The 26,150-nt window shown below is 37.5% G+C and overlaps 2 protein-coding genes across 3 annotated transcripts; one reads left to right on the forward strand and one right to left on the reverse strand.

The window, feature by feature from the left end:
* The first annotated feature begins 150 nt into the window (after positions 1-150).
* On the forward strand, positions 151-3,586 carry LOC142556724 (patellin-4-like). 2 transcript variants are annotated; one of them, XM_075668205.1, is made up of 7 exons: positions 151-539; positions 588-807; positions 1,764-1,857; positions 1,938-2,595; positions 2,683-2,807; positions 2,898-3,027; positions 3,103-3,586. In XM_075668205.1, exons 4-7 carry the CDS (start codon positions 1,948-1,950, stop codon positions 3,361-3,363), a joined length of 1,164 nt encoding a protein of 387 aa, XP_075524320.1. In that variant the 5' UTR covers positions 151-539; positions 588-807; positions 1,764-1,857; positions 1,938-1,947; the 3' UTR covers positions 3,364-3,586. The 2 variants fall into 2 exon arrangements, with proteins under 2 accessions (XP_075524320.1, XP_075524321.1); XM_075668206.1 differs by lacking the exons at positions 151-539; positions 588-807 and having other exon boundaries at positions 1,744-1,857.
* A 7,908-nt stretch (positions 3,587-11,494) lies between these two features.
* LOC142555969 (putative WRKY transcription factor 14) lies at positions 11,495-14,738 on the reverse strand. Its single transcript, XM_075667154.1, has 3 exons — positions 13,879-14,738; positions 12,817-12,957; positions 11,495-12,503 (listed from the first exon to the last, which is right to left on the reverse strand). The coding sequence occupies exons 1-3, from the start codon at positions 14,448-14,450 to the stop codon at positions 11,960-11,962; spliced, it is 1,257 nt and encodes a 418-aa protein (XP_075523269.1). The 5' UTR covers positions 14,451-14,738; the 3' UTR covers positions 11,495-11,959.
* Between the last annotated feature and the right edge of the window lie 11,412 nt (positions 14,739-26,150).

Below are 26,150 nucleotides of genomic sequence, written 5' to 3' on the forward strand. Positions count from 1 at the left end.
CATGAGGAGTTCTTCATAAACTGGGCAGGTGAATGCCCGAGATATTTTCTTCCCGGGTTATCAGAGACCTAGGCTTTCATACAAATTCCTGGGATGTATTTTACCCGGGCTACCTCGATAATAGTATCGCACTTGAGTGCGATAGTAGGTAATATCTTACCTCGATAAGTATGCATGACAGAATCATACTGATTTGACATGATGAAAATGACATAAGTTGATGTGACATGGCTATAAGTGGATACCATCCCTATCTTGAGAAGCATTTATCTGCTCATTTTCCCCTTCATCAAATTCGGTGGATAGTCTGACCCGGCTCACCTTATTCACAAATATCGCATCAATGACCCACCTATTGATTATAAGGCTATCTTGTTTCTGCCCAAGATTGTGTGTTTTACATGGAGGAAATTACAAAGTTTCGTGGATGATTATTGCTTTGATGTTTGAGCCTTGGATACTGTAATGGTGGGCGTTTAAAATTTGATAATATTGGTCAAATAATTTTGTTTCATTTGCATAAAATATCGACTTTAAGGGTCTCTAGGAACTTTCAAACAAACATGGATTAGACAATCTTAGTAAAGGGCTCGATTAAAATCGGCCCAAGCCCCATTCCTTCGACAAACCCATTTTGACCCATTCCACAATTATTATTGGACACCTCGAAGGAATATTTAATAAACGCAGTTGATTCAGACAATCCTACTCTGCTGGAATCCAGGCTGGTACGAACTGAGAGAATCTTAACGGCTCCTAACATGCGGTGACAACAAATTCTTTACCGTTGCCGGGGCCCTCTTCAAAGTGGGTCAGTTAAAAAAATAGGAGTGAGATAGAAAATATTTAAAAAATAAGGACTCTGACTTTTTTTTTTTAAGAAACAAGGAGTTAACTTTTGAGTATTACATTAACTACAATTAAACTCTTTAATTTTATTAATTCTTCCCTTCTTTTTCTTCTCTGTCGACACACATCTTCCTTCAATTAAAATTTACGAGTCTTTTTTCCCCAAATCGAGATATGTCGATCCAAAATCAATTTAATCGACCATGATCGACCCAATGTATTGGAGCTGTCATTGGGTCGACAACGTGGGTGACCTACGCTATTTTCTTGTCGATCCAAGCGTCAAGCTTGGATAGACCCAACAATCAACAATGGTCGACCATTGTTGATTGACCATTGTTTTGGTCGAGCAATAGTTGTTTTGGTCGACCAACAATGGTCAAAAACCAAATGTTGGTCGACCAACATTTGACCATTGTTGGTCGAAACTTTGGTGGACCAACAATTGGTCTTTGACCAAAGCAATGGTCGACCATTGATCGATCAAACAATGGTGGACCATTGTTTGGTCTTTGGTCGACCATTGATAGATGGTCGATCTAAGCTTGGTCGACTCACGCTTGGGTCGACCAAAACATGGTCGAAATTTCTTCTTCAATCAGTCGATCGACCAATGAAAATAAACAATAAATCGAAATAAACGTTAATATTATCAGATTATTATTAGCCATTGCGTCGATTTGTGTTGAGAATTGTAGTCGGAAAGGAAATGAAAAAGGGGTCGGCAGAGAGGATTTAGGTTGAGTCGACTGATGAGAATTAATTACGTGTTTAAAGTAAATGTATATATGTAATCAAATTTAATTATGTATTTACACTTAAAATACAAGGACATTTAAATAAATTTACTTATCAATCATTTTTTTAAAATACTTGGTAATACACTCTCTTTTCCCCAAATTTCCCCTTCAAAGTGCTATATAAACAAACCACCCCTTGTGCGGACGAAAGAAAAGACGAAGGCTCGGCTAGTTAACTTTGAGGGAGCTCATTTCGGAGAAGCTCAAGGTAAAAATCATTCTTCCAAACTTGTTAGTGTAATTTGATTTTTATTCCACTTTTATGCTGATAGGTTTATTGGGTTTTAGATAAATCGCCATGACTGTTGAGATGAAAGCTGAGACAATGCAAATGGCGGAGGAGGCTGTGAAGGTGGCGGAACAAGTTTGCAATGAAAAGGATCGTGCTTGCGAATCAAAGGCGGTGGAAAAGATTAATTCTTACAGGGAAGAGAGCAATTTTATGTCTTATTTGAAACAGCATGAGAGGAAGGCGTTGAATGAGCTGAAATCGAAACTGGAAGAAGCGATTTCCGGGAGCACGCTCTTTGATAAGGAAGTAGAAAAGAAAGTGGGTGACGTACCCACTGGAGAAGAATTGCAGAAGGAAAAGCCCGCAGGAGAAAATGAAGAAGGTTGTGAAGAAGAGAAGAAAAATGGTTATGAGGGAACTGAAGAAAAACCCAGCGAATGTGCCAAAACTCCAGAAAGTGATGCAAACAATGAAGAGATCTATCAAAAGACACTCGCGACAGAGGAGAAACGTGAACAGTTCTTGAGATGGAGGGTCCAGCTTATGGAAAAAGGCACTCAAAAACTTAATTTTAAGCCTGGTGGCGTGAGTTCTTTTGTTCAAATAAATGATCTCAAGAATTCTCCTGGACCATCCAAGAAGGAGGTTCGCTCTGTGGTGAGAAAAACAGTTGCTCTTCTCCAGGACAATTACCCAGAATTTGTCGCAAAAAATGTGAGTTTTTACTTCATTTCGTCTGGTTTTTTCTTCTGCATTCTTAATTTTCCTGTTAATTCATTACGAGCGGTCCCGTTCTTGCAGATTTTTGTTAATGTTCCATTCTGGTACTATGCATTCCATTCCCTGATATCTCCTTTCTTGACTCAAAGAAGCAAGAGCAAATTGGTCTTTGCTCGACCGTCTAAGGTCACTGAGACCTTGCTCAAGTGAGTTGAACTTACCCACTTCCACGTGTATTGTTTCCTAATTTTTGTCAGTAGAAGTTGATGAAGAACTCTGCATCTGTGATGAGACAGGTATATCCCGATTCAAGAAATCCCTATCCAGTATGGTGGAATGAAGAGGGAAAATAAACTTGATGATGAAGTTTCTGAATTGCTGATCAGAGTTGGATCAACCACAAGCTTTGAAATTCCCATACCAGAGGTACTTAAAATGATTAATGGAAAGGGCTATTCGAAATTTTTCAGAAGATTGATGCTTAATGTTTCATGATTACAGGCTGGAACAGGAATCACCTGGGACATCTTAGTTCTAGGTTGGGAGGTGAATTGCACGGTAGAATTTGTGCCTGATAATGAAAACTCTTGTACCCTGATTATCCAGAAAGAGAGGAAGATGTGCTCGGAAGAGGCACCATTTCACGGGACATTCAAGAATAAAGAACCAGGCAAAATTGCCATCACAATTGGTAATACTTCTGGGAAGAAAAAGAAGGTGTTCTACTTCTACAGCTACATCTTGAAAAACTCTAATTCTTGATGTTGCAAAGGGTTTTTGCTTGAATGGCAGCTTGAGATGTTTTTTTCTCGAGATTCCTTCTTTGATTCACATTAGTTTAGTCGTTATTATTTATTCCTTTTGGTTTACCCCGTTCTACGGACTAAATGTGCTGGTCGCATGATTGTTTGAGATTCTTTTGTTCGAATGATATTTTCAGGCAATAAAAAATAATCTTTTGTGCGAATAACAGTTTGTCTCCTTATGCTAATAGCACAGCATATTGAGAATCCATCTGACTTAAAGAAAGCTTCCTGCAAAATGGAAGCTAGCCTCCACTATTGTCGGACTGTATTAAAAAATCACCTGCATAGCATTAAATAATGTATAAAAGTATTTGTTAAGGTTATCAGATTGAGTTATATTTAAATAGGATAAACTTTCCCTCACATTGATCTCAGAAATATCAAGCAGTTAGGGGTGTGAACGAACCGAACACGTTTACGAAATTTTCGAGCCGGTTCGAATAATATTTGGTTCGAATTCAAAATTATCGAATTCGAGCCGAACTCGAACATGTTCGAATATTTTTCGAATCGAATTCGAGCTAAAATTATATTGTTCGATTGTTCGCGAACTGTTCGCGAGCTTTAGCATTATATTTAAAAAATAAATAAAATATTATTAAGTATATATATATATATATTATTAAGTATATATATATATATAATATATATATATAATGTTCGAATATATATATAATATTATTAAGTATATATATAATATATTTATATAATATTATAATATATAATATTATTCGAGTTCGAATCGAATTCGAACTCGAGCCTCAGTTCGAATCGAGTTCGAATCGAAAATAATAAAAGTTCGAGTTTTGAATCGAGCTTCGAATATGTTTATTCGAATTCGAGCTCGAATACTGAAAATTTCATAAAATTCGATTCGATTCGATTCGTTTACGGCCCTACAAGCAGTTGATTCCACCTAGCAGGGGAAGAAGGGCATTTTTTGTTTTCTTCACTTGTGTTTATGATTCTTTGTCATTATTAGCAGGGGATTCAAATTTTATATTCACAACATTAAATTATTAATAATATAATCTCTCCGTCATAGTTAAATGACCAAGAATTCATATTAATAGTTACTTAAATTATCTAAAATTATCTAGAACATCGGGTCTTGGACAATTGATAAAATATCAGAGCACAGTAAAAAGAGAATTGAATCTCTATAAAGAACAGCTTAAACTCCTTAACCATTAAAGCCCACTGACATTTATTTTCTCAAAAAATTGTACTAGTCTTATTCAAAACAGCTTCTACATTAACCAGCTCTGATCGATTCCAAAGAAAACCTCAGTGTAACGTGAAAATTTAATAAATCAAACAAAAAACATGCATGAATAATGATGAAGACAGGGTGAATCGGATAAGAGTTTGGTAGGCGATTGCACCGAGTCGGGTTGATGAGCTGGAGATAGTTGTCTGGGCATCTGGATTTCAAAGGAGAAAGAATGTTAATGGGCGCCAAAGATTTTCCGGCGTGGCCATTCCGACGCTCAAGTCAATCAATGGTTATAAGGAGAATTTTGTAATAAATGTTGTAGTCAATATGTGAGTGAATGAGAGCTTTAATGCTAAACAAACCTGATATTTATATTAAAAAAGTCAATGATGATCTTGTTTTCAATGTCCAACCACTATTTATGAGGGTATCGTTGCCCATGCTTTTTGCTTTTACTTACACTGCTGGGTCTGGCAAACCATGCTTGTTTTGATTGAGTTCAGTCACTCTTTACATGCTAAAGAATCGCCTAATGATGACCAAGCCATGATGCCCATACTTACGACTTACATTATGTCCCTTGTACTGGAATGCCCGAGTTCTATCCTCCCGAGCTCCCAAACAAAACACCCTTGCTACTCAAGCTTCCTGGCTACCCGGGTAATTTGCAGCTGGTAATATCTCAAGAGCTCACAGCTATCTGGGCTCAAAACCGATGATGATGTGGGAGAATATAGGATATTTCGGGGGTATAAAATAATAAAAACCAGATGAAGATTATTAAATCAGAAGTAAACATCACAGATTCACAGGGGCACTCACTTTTCGCAATCAGTGTTCATGGAGATAGGGAAACCAACTTTGATGCTGCAAGCCGAAGGAATTTTGCCCAACAACTTGTCTTGCACGCCTGCAAAGTTCTTGACAGAGTCCTTAAGGCACCTGCATATGTCTTTCTTGTCGGCAACCGTCTTCACGCTTTGAGCAAGCTACTGCAGCCCCGCGCAGCATTCTTTCGAGGGTTTTGCGTCTCTCCCCGTGGCATACGTGATGCATGAGGCAGCCATCGTGTCCACGGTGCCGCACGAGATTGCTGCATCGATCGAATGAGCCAAGCAGTAAACCAGCGCTAGGGCCAAGAACAAGGAGAAGCAAAAGTTCTTCATTTCTTGGACGCCTTTTAAAACTTCCAAGGACGGTGATCAAGCAATATCAATGAATGGATCGGATATATAGAGAGAGGAGGGCCTGGAGGATCGCTTTTAATTTGTATCGAAATATGTGATGTATGAGTTTCCCAATGCGAGATATCTCGATCGTATATCGATTTGGATAAAACAGTCACAGGTGTTCTTCTTCGTTGGAGTTGATGAAACATGGATCACTTCGCATACAAAATTCCCGCAAGCCCTCCATCAGTAGATCCATGATGAACTGACGGTAAACCACATGGAGAAATTTGGAGGCTTTTTAAATTTGAAGGGGGGAAATTTCATGCATAAATCAATATTTACTTTCTGCTTCGGTTACAATGAACGTAAAAATAAATCACTATTACTCATGCACCTTTACTTATCTTTGATGGAAATGTATGAAAATTATCATATGATTTCAACATAAATGTGCTAATTATATGTAATGTTTAATATCTAACAACTTTCAAAGAATATAAATATATATATAATAGCGGAAAAAAAAAAATCACACCAACACAGTCAGACTATGTTATATCGAGCGTGCTACTCTGCATATGATTTTATACAAAAACAAGTGTTGATGTTCCGAAATTAAATAAAAATATTATGGGATCGAAAAACTTTTATCGATATTCTGTTATAAAATCATATAGGGGTCACCCGGTGTCTAATAGACTGAGCTCACCCGCATACACAGCAAAACTAGATGCTAATTACCAAAGTTTATTTATTTTAATAAAATAAAAATAATAATAATAACATTTATTAAAACATGACCAAAAAAATTCAAAAAAATAAAATAAAATTCAAGGCTCTAGCCCCGGTCCCTCTTCCAATTCATTGATGGCCCGGGGATACAGTATTAAAAAGTGCTAATTAAGCCCCTTTTTGACAAATTGTTCCAAAAGCGTTTTCGATAAAAGGTTCAAGTTTTTAGATCAATATTGTCTGAATATTTAATTGGCTATTGTGGAAAATGCACGGGGTTTCGTTTTCAGTAGTAAAATGTTAGTGATCTAATTAACTCGTTTGAAAACTCTAGCTTTGAAGTTCCTAAATGCAATATTAAAAAAAAGCCAAGCCCTTTTTTCAAAAAAAATAAAAGTTCCAATAACGCAAATAAATCAATTATTTCAAATGAATAAAGTTTGGAGAGATAGATACAAATAACTCATTTTAAAATTGAAAATGGATGGTGCACTGTGAGTCCTGACTATAAATAGGATGTAGGAGATATTTTTGCAAATTGCAATTCCATCAAATAGTTACTTGAATTAATCGAACCGTTTTCACGGATCATTATATTACTAACAAACAACTCATACATGGTGCATGCGTAAAATAATGATTATTATTTGCATCAATTATGATCATTAATAGATCGAGTTGATTCATATTTTTATAGTTTTTAATTATTATTTAGATAAAATAATAAAATTATAGTAAATATGTGATTTATAAATTTCATATGTGGATTTCTTAATTTTAATTTTTAAAGTGTACTTAGATAATGTAGTTATTTGAGGATGAGTAGATCTTTTGTGAAACGGTCTCGCGAATCTTTATATGTGAGACGGATCAACCCTACCAATATTCACAATAAAAATAATATTCTTAGCATAAAAAGTAAAACTTTTCGTGGATAACCTAAATAAGAGATCCGTCTCACATGAGATCGTCTCACACAAGTTTTTGTCTTTGAGGATTTCATGTTCTTAAACAAATTCTCCGAATTAAAGGCTCTAAACAGTATGTGGAAGATGTTTTTCGTATCAAAATCAAAATAATGACTTTAATTCATTGAACAGTTTCACGCACCATTATATTATTACTAGCTTAGGGTTCACGCGTCACATGCATCTTTTTACTTAAATAACTTTTAATCAATTTATTTACTAACTTATTTATTCAAATAATTATATATAATTTTTTTATATGATGATTTAAACAAATTTTAAAATTTATTTTTTTTAGACCACCGACAAACACATCATTCAAAATAAAATAATTTTTTTTTATGGTTTTAATAGCTAGCAACAATGTTTTCTGCAAGTTCTCACCAAAAATATTTATTTCGTGTTTTTATGATGCACAGATTTGTTTTGGTCGTATAAGAGCAACTCCAATCCTTGCTCCACAATGGAGTTGCTCCATTGTGGAGCAAGGTTTTTCACTCCAATCCAGCACCAAAAATGGTGCTGGACTGGAGTTCCCCCATATACCACTCTACATGTGGCTGCGCCACATCTCTCTTTTTTTTTAAATTTTTTTATTTGTTTTTTAATAATTATAAATATTTAATATTTTATTATATATTAATTATATAATTAATATTTTTATTTTTTAAATTTTTAAAATAATTTTTTCTTGAAACTTAAATATTAATTTAAATTTTTTTAAAACTTTTTTAAAAAAATTAAATAGATATTAAATTAATTTAATAAACAACCAAATTATATTACTAGTACATTAAAATGATACATTTTACAACATAATACGAAATAATTTTAAAAACAACAACAAACAAACAACAAAATTACGATACAAACAATAAAATTTATTAAATGATATTTAGTAATCTGGTAAACCAGATCCTGATCCTCCAATATCGCCAAAATAAGATCCAAAGTTGTCTCGATTTTCAGCTTGAAGTCTCTTTTGCAAAATCTTTTCTTGTTGAGTTCTAGTGTATTCACGCAATTTTGGACCAATGATTTTGCTCAAATCTTTGTATAAAATTCTATCCTCCATTTTTCTTTCTTCTTGTTGAAGTCTCATCCTTTGAAGGTCATAATTTTGTTGTCTTTCAACGCTTTCTTGTTTCAAAACATCCAAAAGTTCGCGATGTTGTTCTTCCATTGTACGCTGAATTTGAGAAATATCTTCATCTCTTTTCTTCTTCAATTTGGCTTTTTTCACTCCAATTAGTCTTTGAAAACTGTCATCAATATTGTCGTCATTTAAATGTATTGCAAATGCAGATAAGCTAGGTGAACCTGATTGTGGCGATTCTTCAGCTGGAGTATCAGACTATGAAGTATCCAGATTAGTAGCACGTAGTTTAGATTTTTTGGTTATCGAAATTTTATCTCCTGAAAGTTTTTCACAATCTTTCACAATATCCCACACATGATCAAATGAAAATGGTTTGTTATCTTTACTGTCTTGTACATACAGTACTTTTGCGCGGTTCATCTACATAAAAACCATTAAAAATTTGTTAAGAAATTTGAATGTGAATGACTCATAACTTTTTTTAAAAAAATAACTTACGATATCTTGTTCAGATGCACCACTAGGCTTGAGGTTTTCAATTTGTCGAATGCATCCTCTCATACGGGCAACAGAAGTGAGGATGTTTTCCATGCGCTTCTCAACTGATCTTTGAGGTCGTGGATGTAAATCACTTCTTCTTTCTTTGTTGTAGTTCTCAGCAACCCGAGACCAGAATTGAGTTCTCGATTGACTTATACCTATAATGGGATCCTGTGAAACATCAAGATAAATATGACACAAAAACTTATCTTCATCAACGGTGTAGTTCTTTCTTGAACTTTCTTCCATCTATCTTTCGCTAATATGCTTATAGGTGTATTGATATGTTTTGAATATAAATGTTATTATTTATAGTATTTCGGATTATCTTTAGAAAATATGCAAAAGAAATGATAGTCGTTTGATTAGATTTCGATGGATATCAGCCATTGAAATCTCATCTGTGTGCCATCCGTCGGATGAGATTACCAAAATCTAATCCTACGGATGGTACAAGGATGAGATCACCAAAAGCAAATGCCATTGGATGAGATTCCTTATCTAATGAAATCTAATTCTATGGATGGAAAGATTTCGAGATAGGAAATCTCATCCATATTATCGTAATAAATTCTATATAAACTCTAATTCGTGGTATACATTTTTAAAACAATTTATATTAAAAAATGAATTCTTCATCAGACTCATCGTCATTATCCGATAATGAAGATGAAATAACTAATTATTTGATCATCGATAAAGCCATTGATGAGATTCAAGGAGCAATCATTAGCCATATTCATGCACGCAATACGATACTACACACCTACATCAATCAACAAGTTAACGAAGGTCCGAGAAGAGGATCCATTCCAGGTCACATTGTAATTCACCGCGATAGAGAAATAGCCGATCAGAATTTGTTCAACGACTATTTTGCTGAAAATCCCAGATTTCATGAAGGTATTTTTCGACGACGATTTCGGATGTCTCGTAATCTATTCCTTCACATTGTGGATGGTGTCAAGAATCATGATAGCTACTTCATACAACACAGTGATGGCTTGGGACGACTAGGTTTATCAACTAATCAGAAAGCAACAGCTGCAATTCGAATGTTAGCATATGCCATGGTCGCGGATGCGACCGATGAATACATCAAAATAGGAGAGTCAATTGCAATTGAATGCTTGCAGCGGTTTTGTCGAGCAGTGGTGGAAGTTTTTGGAGCCCAGTACTTACGAGCTCCAACAGCCAACGATGTTGCTCGACTCTTGCATATTGGTAAACAACGAGGCTTTCCAGGAATGTTGGGAAGTCTGGATTGTATGCATTGGAAGTGGAAGAACTGTCCTACTGCTTGGGCTGGGCAATATTCAAGTCGAAGTGGGTCTCCAACTATTATTTTAGAAGCAGTGGCCGATTATGATCTTTGGATATGGCACGCATATTTTGGTATGCCTGGATCAAATAATGACATCAATGTTTTAGAGGCATCCAATATATTTTCAAATTTGGCTCAAGGCATTGCTCCTCCTGCCAATTATACTATTTATGACAAATAATATAATACTGGCTATTACCTAGCAGATGGTATCTACCCAAAGTGGTCAACTATTGTGTAAACTATCAGTAACCCACTTGGACCGAAAAAAAGATATTTTGCTATGAAACAAGAGTCGTGTAGGAAAGATGTGGAGCGAGCATTTGGTGTTCTTCAATCTCGATTTGCAATCGTGGCAAATCCAGCACGTTCGTGGCGTAAAAACAATTTGCATGATATAATGACAGCATGCATTATCATGCACAACATGATTATTGAAGATGAACGTGACCTCAGTGCACCAATTGAAGATGCAAGGGAAGCACCGCTTGCCGATGTGGAAATGGTGGTCAATGACGAAAGTACAAGATTCGAAGAATTTCTCTCTCGGTATAAGAAAATAAAAAACAGAGATGCTCACTATGAACTACGAAATGCGTTAATTTTGCACTTATGGGAAGAATATAGTAATTCTAATATTTAATATTGTGCTTGTATCGTATTTATTTCTTAAAATAAATATTTGTATCATTTTCAATGTTTTTTTATCTTATATATAATGTTATGCTTGTATTGTATTTTATTCTTGAAATAAATATTTATATCGTTTTCAATGATTATATTGAAATAAAATATTTGTATCATTCGATTTTGTAATAAATAATGAAATAATATAATTATATCTATTATGTATAATTGTGTAATGGAATTATAAATAGTTATTATTGAATTAAAATTAATATTATAAGAATATTTTGAGAATATTCTTTTTTAGTGTAGAATGTAGTGTAGATAGGTTGAAGATGAATTTAGTGTTACACTATTGTAGTGCAGAATATAGTGCAGAATGTAGTGCAGTGGGTTGGAGATGGTCTAAGCAATCCAGCCCCAGATGAACAATGAATAATGATCATATCATGAAAATAAATATATATCGATCGCACTCTGAAAGATGGGAGGAGAGTCCCATCGAACATCAATCTCTTCATCGAGTTTTCCAGTCTTGTCTGTACTTCTTAACTGTTCAATCCTTCTGTTCCTCAACTTTCTGTCCCATCCACGTTATTCCCGTTACAAAGCCACTCCATGCTCCTCCCATCACATGCATTCAACTTCAACAACCACTTATTATAATTAATTAATTCTTAACGGGCCGTGTAAAAGTATACGTGAAAGTGATGTAATTATAATGGAGTATTCATATGTTTTTGCATGGGCCAACTGCATGTGATTAATTGAAAGTAAATCAGCAAAAATTAATTAAAAGTTTGTGGGATCCTGTGTTTGTACTGAGTGAGTTTGGGCTTCTTTCGTATGTCCAATGACAACTTCTGAATCTCTTCTAGGGGCCGGATAGGTGGTGGTGGTGGTGGTGGTGCTGCTGCGCTCTGGTGTCTGGATAATTGTAGTTTGCAGGACAATCATAGAAGCTGAAAGGATCCAAAGTCTTGTTTTCACATCCCTCGTCACAGGAAAATCTCCGCGTCAACATAATATCTAATGGGTCGGGCTCCATCTCTAGAAAATCTCCATAAAAGTTTTCATAATGGCCGTGCATCTCTAACTGGTTGTGTATATATGGATCCTTTTCCACTTTCAAGATTGAACAATTCCCAAAATCTGCTGTATTTTTTGAAGTGATTTCTCTCTTTTCTTCGTCAGGGCTTGGGGGCTCTTGGGCTTGGGAATTCGGTGATTTTCTTGCAGCAGGATTAGTTTTAATTGGATGCGATCTTGTTGAGCCCGCGAGAGCATTTCTTTGTGTTGGCCATGGATGGTTATGGTCCAAAGTGTAGGTTATTACCAACATACCAGGGTCGGTTCTACTCCGTTCCACTTGCTTTCTTGCTGAACATCCCTTGGAACTACTGCACCTAAAATAACCCCTGGATTTTCGAACATGCAACACCAATAAAAGCTGAAAAGTTAGGAAGATAAATCGGATTTGAATGGTATCCAGCTTCATTAAAATTTATCGCTTAATTAGTAGAAAGGAAAACGAAATTAAGCAGGCTAAGTATATAATTAGTCACAATATTAAATTTCAATGTATTCGGTATATCATCAATGCTTATTTCGATATCATCAAAGAAATTCTGAATAAACTGAAATTTGGCAATGATTCACTCCGAGGTCTAATCAGTAACATATATAACTACACAAAGGATTGCACTTCAGGAACAAAATAAAGCTAATTACCGTGGAAAAGGGGAGCCCTTAATTGGCTTCTGACCGTACTTTCTCCAAGCCCAAAGATCAGAAGGAACAACTTCTCCAGTATGCCTGGTGTTTGCAGGCGCCGGAGCTGGTATGCAAACAACCTTCTTCGCCTGGCTTTTCCTGAATTGATGTTGCATCAAAACAATAGATTCTTCGGTCATATAATATCATCGAGTACTGAAACCGCGCGATTAATTTCTGTATCTATGGAGCAGCTAGTTAATTCATCAGGATCATCATTTTCAGTGGTGTGCAGAGCTGCTCGATCAGCAGTTCTGCATGCCAGCTTTTTATAGCTTTTTCTTTGAAAAAGCCGAAAGTAATGGAGAAATGGACTCAACAGATGAAACCACATAACTCTCTTGTCATGTGGGTTTCGAGATACAGTATGCTCAAATTACATGGGCATAACATGAAACCGAAGTCCTGAAACAGGTACACTGGCCGCATAAATATCTGCGTTTACGTTTGATTATATCATATCAAGATTCATTTTAGCTAAAATGATTTTGTACCTTGTGATAGATAGATAAACTAAGGTTGAGATTTAGACCTAAATCTAAATCAATACAAAAAACTAGTTCAAAAAAGATGAGGATTGTCCAAAGTATGTATATATATAACTACCAAGGATTTAAGCCAACCGACGTGATATTTAACACACCATCTCTCTTCCAAGAATGAAAGCGTTAATTTTACAAACGCTCCGACATTGATACTTGAACCAAACTCAACATAAAAAACTAGCTCAAGAGAGATAATGACCCAAATCCATATATACAACTTCCAAATATTTAATTAATTAATTCAACCACCTATGTGTGACATTTAACAAAATGCAATGCAATCTCGCTTTGCGTGCAGATTAAAACAACTCAAGATCATATTTTGGAAACCTAATTCTATATTGAGATCCTCCATAAACCAGGAAAGTGTGATACAGTGTGAGCTTTATAATTAGTTGCATAAAATATAGGAATTATGCTAAAACTTTGATTATATTAGATAATATGAATCGGTTAAAAGAGATACAATACCCACCTCCTTTTAATCCCCGTATTTCGCGGAGGCGAGATCTGCAAACCTTGGCTCTCCACCAAGCAACCTAATTTGGAGCAATCTGGGAAAGTCAATACTTGATCATTTGATAGTAACATGGAGGAAGAAGCAGCAGCCACCACCGGGGGATCACATGGAGATACAGCAGGCAACTTAGGATCCGAAGAGATCTGCAGCATCCTCGAGAACAAATTATCAGAAGGTCTTTTCGTAATCTCATCATCCATAATCATATGATGAACAAGATTTACACTAGGGCTGCGATATGATCCTCCCAAAGCTTCAAACCTTCCATTGGTTGACCTGTCGGACCTCATCTTATTCGGGTTGAGGACAAATCCAGATACTGGTGTATCGATGCGGAGCGGATCTCCCAACTGATTGAACGGGTCATCGAAACCATCCCAGTGGTTTCTTGAAAAACAGCCGATTTGGTTGCTGGGAAACTGCATTTCTGCGAGGGAGGTGAAGGCGTCCGAATTTCCAGTTATGCTGCCTCCGCTGACGCTGGCGCGGACTATATCAGCTAAATCACCTTGGTAATTCTCCATCATCGCTCTCGAAGAAAACTAGCCGCGTAGACTTTAATTATCAAACCACAGAGATCTCATTCGACCAAGTAAGTTCTCAAATATATTGGCGAAACAGTTTATGATCTTTCTTCTTTAACAACCTTTACGATAACAAAGTTGACCATGAAAAACAACCTGATCAAGATATAAGAGAAAGGCGCTGACTTTGGTATTAACAGGTCTGCGGCATAGGCCAGAAGAAGAGAATAAAAAAATAAATTTGAAGAAAAGAAACACACATAAAACTAATCCCCTGTTAATCTTTTAGGGTTTGAGCTAGCTAGCATTGTTGATTTTTCTAATGATTGTAAACATCTTGTTTATATACACAATTAAGAGGGTCAAATCAGTGCTACAGTACGTAGGTGATAAATTAAGACATCATTATAATTTTAAATGGTTATTGTTGTTTACTATTATTTATATTAAATCTAACATTCTGGACATGTCTCCTGTTGCAGTGCATAACCATAACTAGAGAAAAAAGGTCAGTTTCGAGAAATCAGTGATAGGAAAATAAAGAGGGTGGGCAAGCAGCCGCAATTCTCGGAGAAACGCTCCAAAACGTTGTATCTTGGGGCTGTGCTGCCTATGTGGCATGTAGTTAATATATGTCATATTTGGATTTTTTTAAATATTTTAATATTATTAAATAATTGTTAATTTTTCGTATTTTTATGAAAATTGACATATAATAAATGCGTTCCCGTTAAGAATAAACACGAGAATCAGAAGGTCCTTCCATGTAATTATTGTATTTATAGGATAGGATAACCACTTACGATCTACTACAGTATAGGCTACATTTGTTTCATCGTCTCAATTATATACTTTAGTTTTTATATTTAATATTACTTTCCTTATTCTTTTAACAATCTCTCCCTATTCAATTTGCTTTTCTAGTTATCAATTTGTTCATTTAATTTAAAAATGCAAACGTATTAATTATTATATTTATTAGTTGATGTTGGAAAGCCCGCCATTTTTCTTGGTTAGATGTTCTCATTTACGTGAAAATATGGTAAAAACCAAAATTAAATGTTATTGCTGGAAGAACTTATATTTGGACATTACTTATTATTCCATTTTCCATCTCTTACAAGCCATGATTATTAAACATATAGAAAAGAGGTTTTGAATGTTCAAGCGAAAGACGATGGCTATATTTCTAGTTTCAAGTCAACAAAAGGGACAAGGCCTTTAAATCTACCAACAAGCGGGAAACGTTTGATGCACTTACAGTTGAAAATTTACAAATTCAATTAATTAAATTGTTTTTGGCGGAGAAATTGCTTGGACTACTTCATTAATTAATGTTTTTAACATTGCAAATATGTGTTGGAGGTGGAAATCTGTTGTGTTTCATTGCAAAATTTTAGACGGTGAAAATATGATAATTTGGAGTTTAATTGTAATGTTTAGGAGGTGAAAATTTTTGAGTTAGATATTAAATTAAATCATTAACTATTTGTATATTTTTTTTATCTTATTAAAATCTTCATTAAACAAGGGCAACATAGGAAATTATTTCATAACATTTACTTTACCAAATACTTTCATAATCTGTGTGAAAACACACACAAGCCTGTATGAGCGAGACAAATTAAAGAGTATAATTTATTAATTTATTTTAGAGAATCAGAACATGTTTTCTTATTTTACATACTAAATAAAAAGTTTAATGTGTTATATATTGGTTAATCTGGCGCGGCATAATAATAATTATAAGGAAATTGTATCTTTACGATTTTAGTTTTTTATATTATTAAAATTGTATTTGAATCACGTGTTTTTTAATCTTTGATAATTTCGGCAATTTGTTTTGCAATTTTAGCAATCTATCTGTGGAGTATGATGTGATATTATACATGTTAGCATCACAGACACCACATTAGTGTCACTTCGATGTAATACGAAAATACTTAGCAGACATACATACATAATAAAAATTACAAATTTTTCAATAATTGTAAGAGTAATGTCTGTTCCAAGAGATGTACGTATCACCATGAAGAATTTATTCCGGAAGACATCTCGAAGTTTCAAAATATGTTCTCGATCATGGCATGATGAACCAAACGAGCAAGGATCCCAATATCATATTTGCTATTCTCCATGTAGTTCTCCCGTGGATTCAATCCTACGATTTGGAAGCTAAGGGCATCTCCAACGGAGCTGGGCTATTTTTAAAATAGCGCATCTCCATTTTCCCTCTGCGCCAAATTTGGCGAAAAGCTCTATTTTTTTTAAAATTTTTTGTTTTTTTTTAAATTATTAATATTAATATTAAAAATTATAAATATTAATTATAAATATTATTTATATAATAATAATATATTATTTTAATAATTAGATATTTTTAAATAATAAATATTCAATAATATATTTAAAATAATTATAATTAACATTCTTTTAATAAAATAATTATATTATTTTAATAATTAGATATCTTTATTAATAATATATTCAATAATATATTATTTTAATAATTAATACTAATATTAACATTAATTATAATTATATTGTTAAATTTATAAATAAATAGTAAACAAAAAGAATATTCTAGGAATATACTTTTTAATATAAGATTTGAAGTAAATGTGTTGGAGATGAATATTATATTTGGTGCAGAAACTGCACTATTTTGGTGCAAAAACTGCATCAAAATAGATTTATGGGTTGAAGATGGTCTAAGCGCCAGCAAGCCATTTTACACACCATTTCCGATCGTGGCCTTATCCATTTTTTTTATGCTTTATCGTCTCATACCCGCTGCAAGATCTAGGTAATGGTAAAAAAAAAAAAGGTTCTATAACGCGTGACAAAGGGGAGATGCCAAGTTTTAAGGTTTATAAACTTAAACGTATTTAGTACGAAATTAAATGTGGAAAATATTTTAAATTTTACTATAATTTTAATTATATCATGTCAATCAATATATCAAAGAACAAGTAAACATAAAAAAATTTATAAATAAACATATAAATTTTAGAAATTATTTATTTTAAAAGTAAAAATTAAAGGATATTTAGATGTCTTTAAGGTTTTCTTTGTTTAATTTTTTCTTGTTAATAAATATTTAAATTTTACGTAAAATAAAATAGAATTTAACTTAAAATTAAGAAGATTTAACAGGGTGTGATCGAAGATCATACTGTCTACAGCTGGTGATCGGTAGTTGAGATTTAATTTTGATGTCCTTAGTCTTCTTACTACATGCGGGATAATAATAATAATAATAATAATAATAATAATAATTTAAATTTCACTAAAAGAAAAACTACTTTCAATTTCAAAAACTGGAACATATTGGTAGTGCCGGACTTGATATCATTCAAATACGAGACGAGCACAAAAAAATAGTTTTTTTAAAGCTTAATATTCATATATTTTTTCGTCGATAAATATGATAGTATAAATAACATGAATTTTGAAAATAAAATATAGACAAAATATATTATCTAAAGCAATATGCCAGAAGCAAACACTAATAAAGTCAAGATCATAAAAACAAAATATGAAAATCATGTTTTGAAACAGTAAATAGTGAATAATGCTTGCTTCGTAGTTTTGGAAGCGAAAGTATTAATTAAATTTGAATAATCAATTGTCTCTATCATTTTTTCTTTATCAATAGCATAGCCAAGATATTTAGTTTTTTGTGTGACAGAGTTGATCAGAGATAAGTTGCTAGCAACTTCAACTAGAAAAAACTCTTTTCGAAGGATGCAACTTTTGATGGATCATAAAAATTATAGAGCCAAGTGTCGGAATATATCGATAAACAGAGAAATCGAAAGATAAAAATCTTGATCGTCTTACAATATAGCCAAGTTATACAATTTTTTCTAAAAATAATTGGTGCCCCAAAATTTTGGGGTTATACTACAGGTATGGGCCTGCATATCGGCTATGATATTGATTCATATATCTATGCAGAAGATGTGCGACCAAGGCCCCAATCAATGCCAGTACAATTATACGAGAGTTGATTCTTAGATAATGTAAGAAGGTACGTACGACATCGTACCAAATTTATAACACTTTCCACACAAGAGAGTAGGACAACTAAGATACTTATTTTTTAAAGTAAAAAAATCCCACATCAAATGCAATGAAAATGAATACAAAGAAAACCATGTAATATAGGTGTTTTTTTTAATTTAAAAAAAAAAAAAGAAGAAGAAGAAAGAAACACAGTCAGGGTCATGACAGGACCCCTACCGATCCGTATAACCCAAAATAAAAAAAGAAAAGATTTTGACAGATCCTTGCTAATTCAAATAACAAAAGCAAGAGAAGGGGGGGGGGGGGGGGGGGGGGGGGGGGGATTGGGTCAAAAACCTTCTAAACGATGCAACTGCCTTATTTATCCTCACCCAATGAAATGATAATGCTAAAATCCGTCAATTAATTAAATAAATTATTAAAATAGAAAAGTGGATGAGACTGGTTTGATTTTTATTATTTTTATTTTTTTCTTCGTTTTTGGTGTTTTTAGAGCGGGCTTGTTTTTGGAATGAATTATTGACGGGTTTAAATTAAATTAACGTATTGCCCCAAATTTGTGGCCCACCAAGCATCTTTTCCTCACCGACAAAGAAGCAATTAACAAATAGATTATTATTAGTCATTAGGCCAATAGACACGCTTTTTTTAAAAAAAAATAGAAGAAAATCCATCATGAGACAGATAACGAATTGTTTTGACAACAAAAGAAAAATGAGAAAGAAATAAGATTCGGAAAAATTAAATGAAGATTTTAAATAAGAAACCCAAAAGTCGAGCATCGTTTCTTTTCCAATGTTAAGACATACGTATACACAATAAACGTGTTGTATATATATGACATGCTTGGCTCCTGGTACGCCACCCGCCTCACCCGTTCCTACGCCCGGAATCGGTGTCACCGTGTGGCATACAGGGAGCCAGGCATATCCCAACCCATGCATATATATCATATATAACAGGAACGATTAATTAGCCATGATGGATCCACGTACGATATACGCGAGTCGTTGAAAGACGAAAGAGCACCCCCAGAGACTCTAACGAGTACTGAAAGAGAGAAGTAGTAGCAGGACCATAAGGCGAGTTTCATTTCTGAAACATTTGGTGTGAGGCTATTGCAGGAGCTAGTATGGATGGAGATTATGGGGTGCAATATATATATATATATATGTGTGTGTGTGTGTGTGTGTGTGTGTGAGAGACTCGAGAGAAGAGAGGTGATTCGCGTTCCATGTATAAAAGATAGCGCCTGGAATCACTTTAATTACAGAATCACAAATTTCGGGCGTCAAAGGTATATATACATAGAGAGGTGACCCGTAATTTAATGCACTTCCACCGTCCACATAAATCTTCTATCCGATTCTTTTAGACACGATCGCCCTCCTCGTTCTATGTTCAGATCATTCGGTATGCCGACAATAATAACAATATGTCATCATTGTTTACTAAGGTAAAAAATGAGCGAACGAGACTTAGTGGTATATCTAAAAGTCATATCTCGATAACTGTCAATATTATTAATGTGGACAATGTTAATATGACAAAACACGACGTTAGGATAGTATCATTAAGATAGCTTGAACTCAACCGGTAAAATGAATATATGCATACACAAAGTAATATTCATCTATTTGGTTAAGATCATGCTAACATAAGGATAATACGCTCATATAAAATATAAGAATCCAAAATTGATTTGGACACGCGAGATCTATAAAAATATATAACTCCACGTAACCACCAAGTTAAAATTGGACTCTTTGATGCAGTGTGAATGTACTATTCTAATAGATGATATATATCTCGATTTAAATAAAAACGAGAGAAGCACGATATATTGATAAATATAACCCAATTATATATATATATATATATATATATATATATAAAGATGTATATATCTATATATGTATGAGACCTTCTAGACTCTCAACATGTAGTGTCACGAAATCCTTAAAGCGTTCCATTTTGAATGCTTTTTTTTTTTAATCAAATGCGCCTTTATTGCCTTTTTCTCGGACCATATGAGTAAAGCGGATTGCTTTAATAGTTTTGAGTGGATTTTGTCGGGTGTGATTGGAGGAAATTGCGATGTTCCCTTCGCCAACCATGGCCTTCAGGGAACTTTGTCGCCTCCCTCGCTTTGTCAACCTTACCTTTTTCGGCCCTTCAGTCTTTTTTATCATGTCATTCATAGCATGGTCATGCAATCAACAGATTGAATTAGAGATGATACTTCTGCTCAATCAAAAAATAATACTTTTTTTTAATGTAATTTCCATTTAAATTTCGTTTACCGTCTGCCTGGACACGACCTGTTAGCAAATGTTCAATTTTGTGTTGGTGAATAAGGCATGTGCTTTATTAATTGGAGTCAGGCTGTGCCTCCACACTGCATGGTCTTGTCAACTTCGTCTATGCTGCGAAGAATATTCCATCATCTGTGTAAGGTCTCCCATACATGCTCCAATTGAATTGGATATCTCCTTGCTTTATAGTTCAAGTTATAATTCACTTTCGTATTGTTAGCAATTCATAGATTTAATTGTCTCCACGAATTTCTACATAAGACTTTGAAAGTTCTATACGAAAAGGTTTGAAAGAATTATCTAACTAGCGTGATTTTCATATTATGGTACACATATGATTATTTACACAATATACACCGAAATATGAAGGATAACGATTGCGAATTATCACGTCTGATACTCACGGGAAATTTAGGGTCCGATCCACGCAAGCGTCACTAATCCAGACACGGGCTTCAAAATTACCCTGGGCCTGAAATCACAAATAAGACCGTTAGGAGGGGGCCAGGAGAGTATCCTGGCGTAGCCCCTCCGACGCTCAAGTCAGAGACTGAGGATATATGGGGGGAGCAGCTAAGGGCGCTGCTGAAAACAATATAATGAATAGCTTAACTGAACAATCAAACCTGGTATTTATAGGAGAATACCTGGGCCCTTGGTGGGCTTGTTTTCCACTTGGGCTAGGGATGAGCCAAGAGTAGTGGGCCCATCCAAGTCTTCCATCTGGGCTAGACCCATCTATGGGGTATCACCAGTCTCCCCCTCCAGAGTCGAACTGAATCGTAGGTTCAAAGTTCGATTAGTTGTGTTGTCCTTGGTTTATCGGCGACGAGGACGTACCGTAACAGAAAAATTTATTTCGTTTGTCGTTAACGAACGATGCTTGCCGCTGCGAAAATTACGGGGATCGACCTGCCCGGTCAGATCGTGGGGGTGTGGGGGCAACGCCCCCATAATTTTTTCAGAAATAAGCACTCGCAAGGGTGATGCCGTGCATTTTTCCTGCCGTTCTCCAGTCTCCCAAGATTTGGAAACAAATCAAATCGCAATCCTGCTCTGAAAGGAAAAGATATCAAATCAAATCACAATCTTGGTAAGATTTGTGCTCCCCCTATAAATATAGGCTCCTTCCGCACTCCAATCCTCACTTCTCCCTGCAAAATTTTCTCTGTCGTTGCACCCACACCGGCTCGCGCCCCAGTACACACGCCGGCTCGCCACGCTGTCCTCGTCGAGCCGCAAGCCATTGCCTCGCTTGCGCGCCTCGCCAAGCCAGCCCTCACCATCTGCGCGCTAGCCCCAACGCGAGCTCGCCCTGCCCCTGCGGGTCTGCTCGCCCAAGCCACACCCCAGAGTCCGAGTACCTGAGCATCCCTGTGCTCGCCCGCGCACCGCCACGCTCGCCCGAGCGTCCAAGCATCCACGCTCGCCCGAGCATCGCCACGCCCGCCCCCGCGTCTGAGCACCCGAGCACCGACGCTCGCCCGTACACCGCCACGTTCGCCCCAGCGTCCGAGCACCCACGGTCGCCCGATCGCCCACGCTCGCCCGAGCGCCCCCGCACAGCCCGATCGCCCACGTTCGCCCAGCGCCCCCAGCTCGCCCAACGCCTGCTCGCCCGAGCGTCCAAGCATCCACGCTCGCCCGAGCATCCCTACGCTCGCCCGCGCATCGCCACGCCCGTCCCCACGTCTGAGCACCCGAGCACCGACGCTCGCCCGTACACTGCCACGTTCGCCCGAGCGTCCGAGCACCCACGTTCGCCCGATCGCCCACGCTCGCCCGAGCGCCCCCGCACAGCCCGATCGCCCACGCTCGCCCAGCGCCCCCAGCTCGCCCAACGCCTGCTCGCCCGAGCCCTCAGCACGCCTCACCATCGCGCCCCCGCCGCGCATCGCCTTCACCGAGCGCCCAGCGCACACGCTCGCCCAGCGACAGCGCCACGCTCACCCTCGCCCTCCGCCGCGTGCTCGCCCACGCCGTGCCACGCTCGCCCGAGCGTCATACGTTCGCCCATCACCCGAGCACCAGCTCGCCCGTCGCCCTCACGTGCCGTAACGCACCTCGCTCGGCCATCCTTGCGATTCTATTGCTTTGAGTATTTTCCCCTGCCTCATCCGGGTCAGTTCCCTCCTCTTCTTGTTTGATTATCCTTAGCACTTATGTCTTCTTCCGATTCCGATTCCGAGTCTAGTTCTTCGAGTGGTTCTGAGAGGTTTAGCGAGTCTAGCGAGTCCAGCAAGTCTAGCAGGTCTAGCAGGTCCAGCGAGTCTAGCCAGGGTAGGACTTCCTTAGCTGATCCTGATTTTACCCTTGATCCTCCTGAGGAGGAAGTCACCGCTCATAGTCGTCCGGGTAAGGAAGTTCGTCACGTGATCCAACAAATGAACATATCTGAGGCAGATAACTTATGGTATGGTCACTTGTCATCCCACATTCCTCCTGGTAGTGAGTCGAAAATTAGGACTCTGTGGCACATTCCTTCCTCCCACCAGATCATCATTCCTGGCCCAAAGGACCGACCTTATCTAGCCCCCAAGGGCTATTATACCTTTTTTCAGCATCATTTTGATGCCGGCCTTCGTTTCCCCCTGTGTGATTTCTTTCAAGAATTAAACAAGTACTATCAGGTGCACTTAGGTTTACTCACGCCTAATGCCTTCCGTTTGATAAGCTGTTTCGCTGTGTTATTCAGAGCTTTAGGCCTCCCTTTGAATTGCACCACTTTTTCCTACTTCTTAGTTTTGTCCAGGTCAAAAGATGGACCTTTCTATGTAACCTCCCGGTCTAGCCACAAACTGTTCGATGGGGCCCCCAGTCATGTGAAGGACTGGAAAAAATACTTCTTCTTTGTACAGCCATCCAAAGAATTGACTTGCTTTACCGATTGGTACCCTGTCTTCACTAAACCCAAACTTTCCAAGAGTTATAAGAAAGATGAGAAGTACCTGCAGATAATGAGTGTACTAGGAGATCGATGCTTTAACATTCCCAAACTTCTATCTGAGGATCTCCTATGTCATGCCGGGTTAAGTCCCGCTAAAATTAAGCTGAAGGAGAATGCTGGTAGATATTCTCATCTGTCCATACTTCTTGTTTTTCTTTTATTTATTATGTTACTTGATAACATTCTCATTTGGTTCCTTGCCTCTGCTTGCAGGTACTAGAGTCATGAACGCCCTATTTCTCCGTGAACTTTCCAAGACAAAGGCCGGGGGTTCTTCATCAGCTTCCCAGAAATCCATTACCCCGGCAGTCACGATGGGCCCAAAGGGAGATTGTTCTGCTGCTGAGAAAAAGAAAACAGGTTCCTGTTCTACTACCGCGAAGAAGCCTGCTAGCTCCCCTAGCTCCCCTACTGCTGCGAAGAAGAAGAAAGCAGGCTCCTCCTCCTCCGCCTCAGAGCGAGCCTCCTCGCCACCTCCTCGCGCCAAGTCCCCTCCTCCGTCTGGTAAGCAAAATGCATCCACTGATCTTAGCCCGTCAGCCCCTCAGCATGGCAAGCGCAAGATTTCTGAGATTTCTGTCGCATCGGTCTCTTCTCCAGAGGGGTCCGAGCCTGATGATGGGCCTCCCCTCGCATCGGCGGTGCATCCTCTATACACTTCGGATTCGGCCATCGTGGGGCGGGGTTCTACTCCTCTGGCTCAGAAGATAATGTATCAGCTTCCTTCCGACGCCGATGCAGCGTTCATGGGTTCACTGGGGTGGTCAGACCTCCTCCGCCGGACATGCAGCAGTGTCATCGAGGTATACTTCTCCTTATAACCTTTAGAGTGATGTTTAATATACATTTGATCTTCTTATCGTCTTTTCACCCTTGTCTACTTATGCAGGGCATGATGTACGTCGGGGAGTTGGCTGAGCGCGCTCAGGCCGCTCGATCTGACTCTTGTCAAGAATTACGCGAGGTTCAGGCTCTCCGCGAACAGCTCCAGGCTACTATTGATGAGATGAAAGTGTCGCATGCCGAGGAGCTTTCGGAGTCCCAAGCTCAATTGTCGGAGTCCCAAGCTCAATTGTCGGAGTCCCAGATCCAGTGCGGCGAGCTCTCAAAACAGAAGCAGGAGTCTCAGCGGCTGATAGAGGATCAAGCTAAAGAGATCAAGAAGCTGAAGAAAGAATTAAAGAACTCACAGGCTGAGCTTAAAGACGCCAAGGCACGACATGTTGCAGAAGCCTCCTCCTTCAAAGAGGAATTTCTCAAATCCGAAGAATTTGTCGAGATCTGTGGCCCGAAAGCTTTTCACTACCTGGGGGTGGGTTTCGAGGGTGCAGTCGGCCTTTTCCATGCTCAGGGCTATCCTCCGCCAGGCGCCCCTACTGACTTTATCGACTTCGAGGACTTCATATCGAGTCTCCCCCCCGATTCCTAGATTGAGCCCCTTTATTATGTTATTTTCTGCATTGTTTTATTTTCCATAGGATTATGCGATTTTTGGGACGTTTACATTTGGTTATTTCCTTTTGCGCACTTTTGACATGTACGAACTCGTTTTATTTATGCAACCTTGAGTATTTTGCATTTGAATTTACTGCTTCTCACGAGTTTGTCTCTGATACTATTAACATGTTAGGGCAAATAAAATCATCACCCTCTAACTCCTCTGCTAGATCATACCTTAGCAGGAAAATAAAAATCAGCCATCTTCCCCTGCTAACTCCTCTGCTCGGTGACAGGAAAATAGAAATTCACCATCTCCACCCTCTAACTCCTCTGCTAGGCGATGCCTTAGCAGGAAAATAGAAATCAACACCATCACCCTCTAACTCCTCTGCTAGGTGAAACCTTAGCAGGAAAATAGAAATCAACACCATCACCCTCTAATTCCTCTGCTAGGTCATACCTTAGCAGGAAAATAAAAATCAACCACCTCCCCCCTCTAACTCCTCTGCTAGGTGACACCTTAGCAGGAAAATAGAAGTTCACCATCTCCACCCTCTAACTCCTCTGCTAGGTGACACCTTAGCAGGAAAATAGAAATCAACACCATCACCCTCTAACTCCTCTGCCAGGTGACAGCTTAGCAGGAAAATAAAAATCAACACCATCACCCTCTAACTCCTCTGCTAGGTCATACCTTAGCAGGAAATAAAAATCAACACCATCACCCTCTACTCCTCTACTAGGCGATACCTTAGCAGGAAAATAGAAATCAACACCATCACCCTCTAACTCCTCTCCTAGGTCATACCTTAGCAGGAAAATAAAAATCAACACCATCACTCTCTACTCCTCTACTAGGCGATGCCTTAGCAGGAAAATAGAAATGAACACCATCACCCTCTACTCCTCTACTAGGCGATGCCTTAGCAGGAAAATAGAAATCAACATCATCACCCTCTAACTCCTCTACTA

Source organism: Primulina tabacum, chromosome 9, assembly GCF_025594145.1.
Source record: "Primulina tabacum isolate GXHZ01 chromosome 9, ASM2559414v2, whole genome shotgun sequence".
NCBI lineage: Eukaryota > Viridiplantae > Streptophyta > Magnoliopsida > Lamiales > Gesneriaceae > Primulina > Primulina tabacum.

Excerpts from the sequence above, each read along its gene's own strand:
- LOC142556724 (XM_075668205.1), top strand. The coding sequence starts at position 1,948 with ATGACTGTTGAGATGAAAGCTGAGACAATGCAAATGGCGGAGGAGGCT. Across the intron at positions 2,596-2,682 it reads CAGAATTTGTCGCAAAAAAT|ATTTTTGTTAATGTTCCATT; the intron begins GTGAGTTTTTAC and ends CCGTTCTTGCAG. Across the intron at positions 3,028-3,102 it reads TTGAAATTCCCATACCAGAG|GCTGGAACAGGAATCACCTG; the intron begins GTACTTAAAATG and ends TCATGATTACAG.
- LOC142555969 (XM_075667154.1), bottom strand. The coding sequence starts at position 14,450 with ATGATGGAGAATTACCAAGGTGATTTAGCTGATATAGTCCGCGCCAGC. Across the intron at positions 12,958-13,878 it reads AATACGGGGATTAAAAGGAG|GAAAAGCCAGGCGAAGAAGG; the intron begins GTGGGTATTGTA and ends ACATCAATTCAG. Across the intron at positions 12,504-12,816 it reads AAGGGCTCCCCTTTTCCACG|GGGTTATTTTAGGTGCAGTA; the intron begins GTAATTAGCTTT and ends TCGAAAATCCAG.